Source organism: Castor canadensis, chromosome 6 (assembly GCF_047511655.1).
Source record: "Castor canadensis chromosome 6, mCasCan1.hap1v2, whole genome shotgun sequence".
Lineage (NCBI taxonomy): Eukaryota > Metazoa > Chordata > Mammalia > Rodentia > Castoridae > Castor > Castor canadensis.
The window spans coordinates 116,552,082-116,566,698 of NC_133391.1; the positions used below are offsets into that span (position 1 = coordinate 116,552,082).

General features: G+C 34.7%; 1 protein-coding gene and 1 pseudogene across 3 annotated transcripts in view; one reads left to right on the plus strand and one right to left on the minus strand.

Annotated features, from left to right (window-relative positions):
- The window catches only part of Cert1 (ceramide transporter 1), a 119,847-nt gene that overhangs the window by 19,422 nt on the left and 85,808 nt on the right, over positions 1–14,617 (plus strand). For all 3 annotated transcript variants that reach the window (XM_074077274.1, XM_020185696.2, XM_020185697.2), the window contains one exon: positions 10,030–10,146. In XM_074077274.1, coding sequence (XP_073933375.1) covers positions 10,030–10,146 — 117 coding nt within the window. The remainder of the gene's footprint in view (positions 1–10,029; positions 10,147–14,617) is intronic.
- On the minus strand, positions 10,874–11,010 carry LOC141424501 (small nucleolar RNA SNORA28; annotated as a pseudogene).

A 14,617-nucleotide genomic window follows, 5' to 3' on the forward strand; every position in this document is an offset into this window, starting at 1 on the left:
CATACTTCTCTTTTCTAGTTATTTAAAAGTGTACCATAGAAGCATTATTTTAACTAATGGTTAACCTACTATACTATGGAAAATTCAGAATTAATTCCTCTGCATTTTGGTGTCCCTTATTTAACTTTTTCCTCCATACCCTTCCCAGTCTCTACTGACCACTATTTAATTCCATTCTTCTAGGAGATCAACTTTTTAGCTTACACAAATGAGTGCGAACATGGTTCCATCCTTTCATTATAGACTTTGTCAGCATTGTTTACCTTTCTTACCTATAGCTTATTACAGTTGAACCTTTACATTTATTTTGTGATTATTTGGTTAATGTAAGCTCTGCAAAGTTAGACACCATGCCTATTCATCCTCACTGTTGTATCTTCAGTGCCTTGAAGACTGCTGGGTAAGTCATAGATTCTTAAAAAATATTTGGTCAATCCTTTAAAAAATGAATGAATAGGTTAGATATAACTGTCCAATAGAAATATTAGTTACAAATGCAAGTTATAGTTACAATTAAAATTTTTCTATAACATTATAAAAGAAAAAACATATTTTATTTAAGTACATCCAAAATGTTGCTCTAGTATGTAATCATAAAAATTATTGCTGAGATAATTCATATTCTTTCAAGTCTTAGAAATTCAGTTTTTGTTTTAAAGTTTTTTGGTTTTTTTTTTGGCGGTGGTGGTACAGAGGTCTGAACTCATGGCCTCCCACTTGCTAAGCAGGTGTGCTCTACCACTTGATCCACTCTGCCAGCCAATTTTTGTTTTAGATTTCCATTACATCTCAGTTCACATTAGCCCTATTTCCATTGTGCAACAGACAAGAGTAGCTTATAGCCTACTGCATTACTATATAGTATACAGCTCAAGTTTAGTTGTTAAAAATAAGAGGTCAAGGGCTGGGTGTGGGGCACACTTCTGTATCCTTAGCTACTTAGGAGGTAGAGATCTGAAGGACAGTGGTTCAAAGCCAGCTCAGGCAAAAAGTTAGTAAGACTACCACCCTTCCCCCCCCAAATCTCAACAAATAAGCCAGGTGTGGTCGTCCATATCTGTGTTCCCAGCTACTGAGAGGTATAGGAAGGAGGACTGCAGTTTAAGGCCAGCCCAGGGCAAAAATACAATATGTTCTTGAAAAAGTAATTAAAGCAAAAAAAAAAAAAAAAGTGGGGGCTTGGGGCATGGCTCAAGTGGTGCCTGCCTAGGAAGCATAATGCCTTGAGTTCAGAATCCTAGTATCTCTGATGATAATGATGATGATGAAGAAGAAGAAAAAGGATCAGAGTCTGGCTATATCATTCTCCAGCCTTTATTTGAGAATAAAATTTAAAAGGAAGTTTTGTTTATTCAGAGATACCCAGAATTAATGGAAAAATAAGAGTCAAACTACCAAGAGTGTACATTAAGTCTGTATGTTAAATGAACTTGAAATGAGTAATGAACACTGAGAGATTTATAAGTAAAGTTTACAAACAAAAAGGAAAACAAATTGTCGAGGAAGACATTTTGCTGTTGACTACACAGATGCTCAGATTAAACTTGTCTGGGAGTCTGTTCTGAGGTTCTGCTCTTTTACTTTAACATCTGTATTTGTGGGGTGGTCTGGCAAGGTTTCTCTAATGAATTGTTGCCATATTTAATGAGTTTGTACATTTATTTTATATGCTACATTGAAAATTCAAGTTAATGTCAATTGTGAACCATATCCTTATTTCACAGATACAAAAATATTGAGGGAAAAGTTCTTGTAATGGGTGGAATGGGGATATTTGAGTAGAAATCTGAAGGAGGAAAAGGAATGAGCCATGCCATTTAGTAAGAGTTGACAAGATAAGAAGGAGTAGCGGTTCTTGAAGAAGATCAGTATAGCTGGAATGGAGTGGACCAGGCAGAATATTGAGAAAAGAAAGCAGAGAGATCTGGTAGATCCAGATTGATAGAGCCATGTAAATCATTTTAAGGATGTTCACTTTTATGCTTTATAAGATGGGAAGTTACTAAAGACTAGAGCAGAGTACTGAGTTGATCCTTGAAACAAGGTAACTCTGGCTGCTGGGTTTTCTTAACAGGAAAATGGAATATAGACAGCCTTAGAAAGCTACTGCAAATAATCCAGATAAGAGATTATGGTTTGGACTAGTGTTGTGGTGGAGATTATGGGAAGCAGTTGGATTCTGGATTTGTTTTTAAGGTAGAACTGAAAAAAATGTGTAGACTTATGGATTATTTCTTTACGGGGTATGAGAGAAATAAAGAATGAGATGATTCTGATCTAACTGGTAGCTACCATTTATAGCAGTGTAGAGGCCTACAGGATCAGTGTAGGAAGGCAGGTTAGATTATAAATTTGGATGATATTGAGATGACTCTTAGATATAGAGGCAGAGCAATGAGTGAAAGTATGGTGATGGAGGACAGGGGTAGCTGGAGTTTGTGTGTGTGTGTGTGTGTGTGTGTGTGTGTGTGTGTGTGTGTTTGTGTGTATCTCGTGGTCTTTTTATCACTGACTTTCCTAAGAGTTCTTTTTTTTTTTAAACCCCTTAGCATTTAGGCTTTGATTTTAATGTTAGAGATTTTCCTCACATGTCTGATGAACTTTGACTGTACTTATCACTGGGATGTAAGGAGAGATTTAAGTATCTGGATTTCAGAGGGGACTATTTTGAAGAAAGAACAAATATAGTTGACTAATGGTGTCTTTTGGTTTATTTATTTTGAGACAGGATCTTCTAAATAGCCCAGGTTGGCATTGAACTCACTCCATAGCCTAGACTTGCCTCAAACTCATGATCCTCCTACTTTAGCCTCCCAAGTGCTAACATTACAACCATGCATTGCCACCACCATGCCTATATATTATTTTTATTTCTTAACTCTTTATTATGAAGTAATTTCACATGGAAGTTTCAAGAATGATGTAGGTAACTCCTGATATCTGTCAGTTCAACAATAGTTTAACATTACATTTTCTCCCTTTACACTTTCTTTCTTTTAATCTTTCCGTATTGTAAAATAATGCCTCTGCAACAACTTAGAAAATATAGAAAAGTATAAAGAATAAAATCACATATAATTCCAACACTAAGAGAGATCCACTTTTTACATTTTGGTTAATTTCATTTTTTTTTACTTTAAAATCTTGAAGAATTGGGAATGGTCACAAACAGCTATAATCTTAGCACCCAGGAGGTGGAGTCCAGAGCAGGGGGATTAAGAGTTCAAGGCCAGCCTGGGCTCTGTATATCAAGACCCTGTCTCAAAACAAAGAAACAAACAAAAAAACTTTAATTTTGGGGGGGTAATTATATACTAAGAAAACTGCAAAAATTCAATATGAAGGCTCTGTGTACCCTTCCTCCAGTTTTTCTCAGTGGTAAGATCTTACATAGCTATAATAAAATATCAAAATCTGGAAATTAACCATAGTATAATTCACAGAAATTAATTCAGATTTTAACCAGTTTTACATGGAATGTATTTGTATAGCTCTATGCAATTTTATCATTTGCTTTGCTTCTTGTAACCACCATCACAGTCAAAATACAAAGCTATTTTACCACCATAAAGATACTTCATGCTGCTTCTATAATCACAACCATCTCTGTTCTATCCCTCCAGCCTGTTCTCCAATCATTGACCTCCTGGAATCCACTATTCAGTTCCATAATTTTATTGTTTGAAGGATTTCATATAAACAGAATGATTCAGTTGAGATTGACTTTTTTCCATCAGGATAATTTACTTGAGATCCCTCAAATTGTTAAGTGTATCAATAATTTAATTATTTTTATTACTGAGTAATAGTCCATGTGCATTCTATACTTTAACCATTCACAAATTGAAGGGCAAATTTGGTTTCCAATTTGGAGCTGCTATGAACAATTGTGTGCATGTTTTTGTGTGGATATAATTTTTTGAATTTCATTCTCAGCATTCAATAAATAAATACTTAAATCAGTTACTGTGTTCAGTATTAGAATATACTGGTGTATAAAATTGGCCTGCTCTTTTGGGTCTATAATTTCATGTAGTAGAATCTTGAATTACGCACACAAACTACAGTGCTATTGAGGCAGCAGTATGATTAGGATCACATTGTACATATATTTTGATAGCCTCCTTATTTTCTTCTTAAGTTGTTGAATTAAATTTCCAAACTTTGGGAACACTTTTTTAAATACTTGTATAATATCCTGTTAGGAGATCAACATTTGGCATTTTGGGACTGCTTATTTGCATCAGTCAGTGGTCCATTTGATACCAGAAATCACTTTAGCTATTTCAGCAGAATGTGCTTAATACAGGAAGTCATTAAACAGATGGGGGAGAAGTAAAAGGTTAAAAAGGAAATATTGAGATAATACAGAAGCAGTAACTACAAGGATCAGCTTTTAGTTTGTAGGCTACAGGAACAAAGGGGAAAAGTTATCAAAACCTAGAAAAGTCTACAGCTTTGGGGCCCAGTCCACTGAAGGAAAGAAGCTGCTTGCTGGTCCTGGTACCAGTATCTCAAAAGACTCCTGGAATGAGGCTTAAACCTTGAGTTGAAAGGGATGCCTGGTTAGTAAGTATTCCTGGAACTCAGAGAAAGGATCCCTAAGGGGCTGAAGCTCAGATGGAAAGGGGCACTGTTGATCTGCCGCTGTTATTTCAGAAGATTAGAGGAAATGTCTTCTGCACCTGGATCTCAGACATCTACACAGGGGATTACATCCTGTGTAACTGGTACTAATATCACAGTAATCTGGAAAGCAGAATATCAAAAGGCTACATTTAGTAGAAGCAAGAAGTGGTTCTTGAACAGCTGTTATTTCCAAAGTGCCTACATGAAGCTGGTTCAGGGAAGTATAAGAGACTGAGGATTAGAACTGACTGCCACTGCCACGGCTAAGGACTTTTCCTGAGTAGATGCTGATTAAAATAGTGTGAAAACAGAAAAGCACAAGGTCTTTCTCTATACTTTCTGGCTGCTAGTCTCAATCTAGTGCCCAGATTGGCAGAACATGGGGAAGGAAAATTACAAAGGAGAAAGGCAGTTTGCAGCATCTTGATCCCAGTAGTACAAAACAGAAAAGAGAGGTAATAGTTTAGTAAGTGGCAAACTCATCATCAAAATCCCCTTGCTTTTGAGGAATTCCCAACTTTGAGTAAAAGGTCTCTCACATTAATCTATAAAAGTCAGATAATTAATTTCCTCTCCCATCCTACCATTCCTTTGTGGTCATCTCTCTCGTAGTATATGGGTATATGATTTAGCCATTTAGATTGCTCTTATACTGTTGTGTCCACTTCCACTCCCACTGTCCCTTGTTTCTCTTTCCATCTTTACTTTGATTCTGGAAAGGGATGATAGGAGGAGAGATGGGAAGTTTTTCTTTGGATCAAGTTAGCAGCAATGCTCACAAGATTCAGAAGTGGAAATAGCCCTGCCTGTACAAATGGTACCTACCTGTGGTGCAGTCTCAACAGGGGTTTTGTTGTGTAATCTTCTGTGGCTCCTTTCCACATTTCTTAACTATGCAAGCTGTTTGATACCTTCTAACTAAATTCTTCTTTGTAAGTGAGCAAAAGTCCATTTCTGTTTATAATTTTGAACACTGATTGATATTCTTTAAATCTAATAGGATTTATTTAACTGTTGTTGAGCATAGAAATTTTAATACTTTATGCTTGAGTGGAAAAGAGAAGCCAAATTTAATTACAAGTGTTTGACCTTCAAGTGTTTGCCAGGGTATTTGAAAATTGGTTATAATTAGGGTCAAATCTCCAACAGCAAAACCAGCCGGCCATCTTTCTGACAGTACCTCGGAAAGTTACCTGGTACAAGTATGGCTGTTGAAAAATGAGGTGGAAACACCAAAAAGAGAGCCAGAGAAAGGCAGCCGCAAAACTCTGAGCTTAAAACTCTGCCCAAGTCTTTATCTAACTTAAGGGCAGTTATGTGTACAAACCAGATTGAAAACAGTCTGAACTGAGTCTGTCACATGTCTGTTAAACATGTGACAGAGTTGACAGTTTAAGTCTAAGAAAATTAATTGCCAGCTAAAACAAAAACAACTTTTTAGAGCAGTATAACAAAATCCAGAGTTCACAGCTTACATTTCCATTGCTCAGAATCAGCTTCAAATCAGTCAATTTAAGAATAAACCAGGAAATTACTATTGTCTCAAAGGCAAAAGAATGAACTAATGCCACACTCAGAATGAATCACAATGATTCATTATCAGTTATCATTGATAATTAAAAATTATCAATGATTTTTAAAGCAATTATTATAACTGTGTTTAGTGAGGTAAAAAATGTGCTTGTAATGAATGAACACTGAGCAATTTCAGCAGATAATTCAATGGATAATCTTTCCTTTCAGTTTTTTTCCCTACTAGAAAAATCCCTTGTAAAGCCTCTTGTTGTATTGTTCAAAGTAAATTTTAGATAACTGTTGATACTCCTTATTGTCTTCCTGAGAAGTTCCTTTTTATCTTTCCTGTATTTCATTCTTCATTTCCTAGATCTTAGTTGCCTCATACCTCTTAGTTCTTCTGAAAGGCACATTCTTCACAGATTAGAACTTTCATACTAATAAACTACCTGAGTATGAAACTTGCAAATATCACTACTACATGTCCCCGCATTTTTTTTTTATAACTTAGTTTTCCTTAGAAAAATATTCCTTGCAGAGAGAAGAGCATATATAGAAAGGAGTAAGTATGGGTCCTAGTCCTTCTGGGAAGCAAGAAAAGAAAAAAGATCTTTAATATGAAGACTTTTCCTTATCTACTTGTCTGCACCTTTCAAAACCACTCCACTACTGTATAGGATTATCTGATTTAATCTCCCAGAGAGGTGGGAATGGAGTCTCTAATGTGGTAGGTAGTAGGCAGGTAGCACAGAGGTAGGTTTATAGTCACCAGTGCTTGAGATAGGCATGTTGGGTTCCAGGGGCCTATTTGCATTGTGTGTGTGGCGGGGGGCGGGGAGTACTGGGGCTTGAACTCAGGGCCTTCTTGAGTCACTCCACCAGCCCTTTTTTGTGATGGGTATTTTCAAGATAGGGTCTCTCAAGATTATTTGCCCAGGCTGGCTTTGAACTGCTATCCTCCTGATCTCTCCTGAGTAGTTAGGATTACAGGCGTGAGCCACCAGCTCCTGGCCCTAGTTGCATCTTTTAATGGCTCAATCAGTGGTCTTATTTTTAGTTCTACTCATATCTTTACATTTAGGGCCACTTGACAGCTTTAATTCCTTTGCTTCTCTAGCACTGCATACAAATTGGCTTTATCTTTTGACTTCTTTCCCCTTGCAGATGTTTAATTTTCAGCTTTGTTGGACCCACTCAGTTACTACTTTCTTCTGTATTTTTATTTGTGCATTTATGCCTCTTTATCTTTATAAGGTTATTTGATAGATAGTGGATATTATAATGCCATATATTCATTTCACCTTTTAGAGTAAAAGTTTTTCTCTATAGCAATGAATACTACCATGATAAAATGAGAGGCCCACCTATGGTAGATGAGTTTCTTCTGTAGCATGCATTCTTACTGGTAGTGATAGTTTGTTCTTAGGGGAGTGAAATCTAAGATATTGCAGTGGCTTGTGACTTCAGAAGAATCTGCCAGATGAGCTGGGTGTGGTGAGACACAGCTGTAATCACAGCTACTTGGTAGGCTAAGGTAGAAGGATCTTAGTCCTAGGACAGCCGTGGCAAAGTGAGTGACACCCTACCTCAAAAACAAAAGGGCTGAATCATGGTGTAATGTAGAATGCTTCCATTCCATGCTTGAAACCCAGTGTTCAATCCTCAGTAATGCACACACAAAAAAATCTGCCTGACAGTATCTTACTCCTTGGATTCCTTAGTATTTAATTACTTTAAGTGGAGAGGAGAGGCAATAATAATGAAAAAAAAAAAAAACTTGTGAAACATCTCTAGCATTTCCTTTATTCTTAAAACTTATTACCTTTACAGAATATCTTTGCGTTGATCTTTTGGTGTCCTTTCCCTGAGCACAGTATCTGTTAAATTTATTACATTCTTGTTTTCAAGAACTAATTAAAATACTTGCTTTTCCTCCTTTGCCTATTCCTTAAAGTCATGTATTACTTAATGTCCTTGTGTTAACATTCCAGAGACTGCTTACATAAACCTAGGTGGTATAGGTCAGTCTCTCAATATAGTCTCTGGTGCAGTCAAAAGACTTAGTAAGTAAGATGTTTGAGGTTGCTACCTGTTTAATATGGCATAATGCTTTATGGTAAACTTTTTTTTTTAAGAAGCAGATGGAATACACCAAAGTAATGTTAAGTATAGTAAAGTAAATACATAAATCAGTAACATAGCCACTCATCATTGTCAAGTATTTTGTATGTACTGTACATAATTGTATATACTGTATTTTTGTGCAACCCTAGTAGCACCATAGGTTTGTTAATACCAGTATCACCACAAACATAAGTAATGCATTGCACTAGACAGCTAACTACAGCATCACTGGTTGTAGGAATTTTACAGTTCTCATTAAAATCTTATGGAACCACTATATATTCAGTCACTCATGAAACAAGACATCCTTATGTTGCACATGAGTATATTGTATGTCTTTCACTTTGTGTATTTTCTCAAATCTGATTATATGTCCATGACTTTTAGCCTGTTTGCTTATGTAGCTATCTGTTCCGTAGCTCAGGCTGCCTTGGTACTTTGTAGATAGTCCAGACTGGCCTTGAATTCTCAATCCTCCTGCCTCAGCCTCTCTACTGCTGGTATTACAGACATGCATCACCATGCTCAGTTTATTATTTTCTTTATGTATGTTCAGTGTTGTCTTTTATATTTTCCTGTATTCGTTCTTACTGGTATGAGGTATTTATTGTCTTGGTTTTTTCCCTGTTTGCTTCTTTGTAGCATACTTTCCTTCCCACTATAGTACTAACTGTGATGCCTAGCACATAGTGATTCAGGAAATGTTTAATTTATTTGTATCATTTCACTGGTCAGAACCTGATTTGTTATCTTAATCTTAAAAGAGAAATTGTTTCATAGACTAAAGAACATAGAACTATAAAACATTATATTGTTTTTGTTAAATAAATTGATAAGAAGATCAAAGATTGATGTTGTTAAAGGAGGGAGAAAATAAACACTAAACCCTACAAATGCAATATGTAGATTCTATTCAGTTAGTAAGTTTATTGTTACACTGACCAGAATGGATCCACTTCCATCTAAGGGAAGACTGATCACAGAAAAAAAAATTGACCCTATCCTATCTGGTAGGAGGAATGGCAAATGTGATACATCCTGTCATATTTGAGTTCATGTTGGTAGAAAAACAAGGATATAAAACAATAACTTTATGTGCTTTACAAAGAATCTAAAGCACTGAATCAGGTTGGCATTTGTATTTGGTGCTTCTACTTTGATGCAGAAGGTTTCCTTTAGCTTTCTCACACAGCTCTTGTAATGTTCATTTTACATCCAATGAAAATTGGACGTTTTCCTGGCTGTTGCTGTCAAAAGACATAAAAACCTAGAAGCTAATTGCGGATTTGGGGAGAATGTTAGTACTATGGTTATTTTGCTGAATTTCATTAAATTTAATAAAAATATAGCTTCATAATGAGAGCTTACTTCTAAATAATGGATTAAGTAAAAAATGATAGTAAATATCTTTCTTAAAATTTATTTTGGCATTAAAAATTATCCCTTTGGAGGTTTTCCCACTAGCTAAACTAACTTAAATCATTCAATGAAAAATATTAGCTCAGTGCTTTTGAAATAGATGCTCATAGTTTATGTGTCAACTCATTTTTAGGAGTAGTGAATGAAACTTGGATTTAGTATCTTGACATGTGTTCTGTTGTCTAAGATATCTTTGAAGAAGTAATTTAAGTAGAAAAATTTTAAAATAACAAGTCTCCAAGCAGCACAGAACGAATATTCTCACGTTTTTGCTGAAGGGTACAACACTTCTAAGAATATAATTAACCTTGCTTTTCATTTTCTACTTTTTTCCTCCCACAGCCCCATGACTTTGATGAATGTCGATTTGATATTAGTGTAAATGATAGTGTTTGGTATCTTCGTGCTCAGGATCCAGATCATAGACAGCAGTGGATAGATGCCATTGAACAGCACAAGGTAAGATTTACCTGTTGGAGGACTAGGTTATCCTCACAATAATTCCTTTAAAGCATTCTTGAATGTAAAGTATATTACTAAAAAGTTGAACATTATTTAATGGTAAAGAGTAAAATAGTACAGATACAAATTTATGAAATATTTTTATTTCTAACATTTGAGTTTCATTAAGGTATTTATTATAATAAGTATTTTTCATTGTTAATTGAAGTAAATACACCCTTTTTTATAAAACATACTTTGCTTTACAATAAAAATACATTTAAAATGTATTTATTGACCTTGGTAAAAGGATTATAAAATTAATGTTTAAAAGCTTCAGTGGTCATCTGTAACTATTTTGTAGTCATCTGTAACTATTAGTACAAGCATTTGAAAAATCACTTAATCTTTATAAATATGAAGCTATCTAATGATAAACTTACAGAAAATCTTTCTGATATAAACATATAGGCTACTTTCTTATAATTTAAATCTAATCTTTTACTTCTGCTGTTAATATCAGGTAAGTAGACTTTAAAAAAAACAAACCATGATACTAATAAGCCCACCATATTATCTTATTCAGTGATATGATAGAAGATAGGTAACGTTCTAAAATCATCCAACCATTCTTGAGTGACTTATGAGAACTTTGTGCCCATTCATATACATGTCTATACTTATTCATATGTGTTTCACAGACTTGTAGTCGAAGCACCTGTTTTAGTTATTTTTTTTTTTTAACACTGTTTAAGCCTATATAACGGCTTGTCTCATAGAGGAGAGAACACCGGAATAGGTTAGGCTTCCTTGCTATAGCAAGCTCAAATTGTGTCAGACAGCTTTGTTTTAGTTATTTTTAAGAGCCACAAAGCCCATCCACACCACAAAACAAGAAAAACCAGTCGGATCTAGCATGCCATAAGAACTTTCTTCTTAATATTAATCCTTGAAAAAAAAAAAGCTTTTCTTTCTTGTTTTATTGATAACAAGTTTTCTCCAACCTAAAGAAAACTATGATAAATTTTGTTTTCTCTATGTTTTAGCTTTAGAACTATATTGGCTTAAGACATTTTTTAAAGTTTTAGTTACCATTTTTTAAGTCTTAAAAGACAGAAAAGAATCTAAATATGGAGAAAATGAAAGCTATTTTTATATTATTTAAAAGAAAGAGGAGCCAGTGTCCCAGAATTTCAATACTTAGAGCCATGATAACCTGGATTCACATTAGTCTCTGCCACTTAAGACCTTGGGCATTGTAACTAACCTCTTAGTATGTTTTCTTAGCTGTTGACGGTGGCACTTATGTTCAATGTTAAGTATGGAATAAATGACGTAATATACGTAAAGTTACTTACCAAAGTGACTGATATGTGAGAAAAGCAAGGACTTTGAAGTCACAACTAAATTCAATTAAATTATACCATGTTATTTCTGGAAGAGGAGTTCTGCATTCAGCTAGAGTAATTAAATGTACACATAAAGAGAGTGGACTATTTTCATGCATTTAATCATAGCCAGCGCTCTCATTAGTGATTAAAGATGTTATTAAGTAGAATTAATTTCTGTATTTAACTGAGGTGACCCTTAAAAGGCTTAATCAGGTGATTTAGGTTTAGGGCTAGTTTTTACTGTTTGAACTAAGCAAATTTTACTTTGCTTACCTTCCTTAGTAAAGTAACAACCAGAATTCTTGTGCAAGGTTCCCATTTTTATTTCCTCTTTTGAGTGAAGGACGCATGAAGTATATATTTCTTTCAACTTATTGATTTCTTTGCATTGTTGAATGGCAAAGGAATAGAATCTTTGGTTCTCTTTCAAAGCAATGGGACTTAAGCTGAGACAACAGATTTCCACTGATTGTAATTTCTTGGAAAAAAGATTCAACTGTAGGGCTGTACATTGTACAACTGTTCCCTTCTCATTTCTAAAGATAGTTTATTCATAGGAAAAGAAACATAAATCATTGTTAATTATTGTCATTGGTAGTAGTTAAGTAATATACAAAAGTAATATATGTAAAACATGACAAGTAAGCAGCAAATCAGTGAATATCACCAAACATCATTTATCAAAATTTTTATTTCTTTTCCCTCAAAGGCCAAAGATAGGAGATAGTGAAATGTTTACTGATTCATTTTTCAATAGAACTGAAATTTAGTAATTTTACTATTTTAATATGCATAGTTGTCTTGATCTTCAAAATTAATATGAAATTGTTGAGGCAGTGATGATATGGTATGATACAATCTGCTACCATTTCTTTTTGAGGGACTGGGAATTCAAACCCAGGGCCTTCGTGATTGCTAGGGAATTGCCCAACTACTGACCTACATCCCAGTACCATGGATATACTACTGTATGAGGATCACCAAGTAGTAATTATTGTACTAAGTACTTTATGTATTTTATTTTCTCTCAGGTACCCTGAGAAGTAATCAAAGTATTGTTTTTACAGAAGAGGAAACAAGTTTATATTAAAATTAAGTAACTTGCCTGAGGCCACACTATCTTTTAGTTAGGACATCTTAGGATTTGATTTTGTGTTTACTCTCTTCAACAGTTATTATTGGTAAGCTCTGATTATTTGAAAACAGTTCTCATAGGCTCAACTCTTACAGATTTGTGTATCATCTCAGTTCTATCATATGTATGCAAGCTAAATATGAACTTATCTTCCTGCTCTTGGATTACCACAAAAGGCAATATATTGGTTAGTGTTATGAATTTGAATCCTGACACTACTTATGTACTGATGTGTGACCTTGGTAAGTTACTTACAGGAAGAAAGATGGTAATATGTGTCATTCCCCTTATATACAAACACATTCTTAAAAAAAAAAAAAAGCTAAATTACCCAGTTATGATAAATGAAGAATTGTACTTCACGGATTGCCTGGTTCCCATAATTCCAACTCATTCAATTCAGTTCATTTACTTCTTCAGTGCTACCTGTCCTTAGGATGACTATACACTTGGAACAGTAAATGTATCTTTGGATGGGCTTTTACTGTACTTTTTGAGAGGAGGGCAAAGAAGGGATTTTATTACAGCTTCCCTGACAGGTTTTAGGAATTTACAACATCTGGAAGAAGACATTGAGGGTTTCTGTGTTCCTTCCTTCCCAGGAGGCCCTTTTACTCATTATAATAAGCCCTAAGTATTGATACATTTCATGCATGTTCTCTCTCTCCCTCTCTCCCTCTCTTTTTCTCTCTCTCCCCCGCTCCCTCCTCCCTCTCTTCTTCCTCCCTTCCTCCCTGCCCCCACCCATTCATGTATGTTAAACAGGAATTCTTTCTTACAGAACTTCAATAATGTAGTGATAATAGTAGCTAAAATTTTTGAGGATTAATATAAGCCAGATATGGTGATCAACACTTTCTGTACTTGATCTTGCTTTATCCACACATCCATATGAGTTTAGCATTATTAACCTACTTTTACAGTTTAGGTAATTGAGGCACAGAGAGATTAAATAACATGTCCAAGGTCAAACACTGGTTAGTAAAGGAGCCAACATTTAGATTTAGGTTTATCCAACTGGAGAATGAGGGCTTTTGGCCAGCAAGTACTTTTCCCATCCTAGAACTTTACTTAAATCATTCACTTCTTGAATCAAAATATTTTCATATTTTCTATGTGTTCTTTATATAAGTAATGTTTATTGTAGACCATAAACTCCTTAAAGGTTCAAACACAATAAATTTATTTGTAGGAAACAGCAAAGCATTGAGCACATAAAATTTTGTGTGATAAAATTGTGTGAAGGTCCCACTCCCCTTCTTCATGCTTAGTGTTAGAATGATTACTGACAGAAATACAACAGAGTTTTGTCTAGTTTTGTTGGTTTTTACTCCATGGAATTCATACTAGAATAAATACTAACTATAAGGAGCATCTTAAAGAGATTATTCTATGGCTTAAATTCTCTCAATATATTAGAAATTGCATAATTTAGTGTAACATTATTTCTTCCCTGGGGAAGAAAGGTATTCGGAAGTCATTCTTAAATTCAAAGATTCTGTTCCACTTTAATATATAGGGCATATGTGTACCAAACCAGAATTTTATTTTGAAATAGTATGCTGGCTTTATTGTGTAGAGTCCATTAATATTCTGCATTTCTACTAAACATTGTGAAAATGGCCATACTAATAAAGGCAATTTACATTTTGATCAGAATCAAAATTCCAATGACATTCTCCACAGAAATAGAAAAATCAGTTGTGAAATACATATGGAAATACAAAAGACCTTGAATAGCCAAAGCAGTTCTGAGCAAAACGTCCAATGCTGGAGGCATCACAATACCCAACTTCAAATTATGCTGCAGAGCCATAACAATAAAATAGCATGTGAATGGCACAAAAACAGACAGGAAGACCAATGAATCAGAATAGAAGATCCAGACATAAACCTACACATCTACAGCCAAATGATCTTTGACAAAGGAGCCCAAAACACACGATGGAAAAAAGACAAGCCT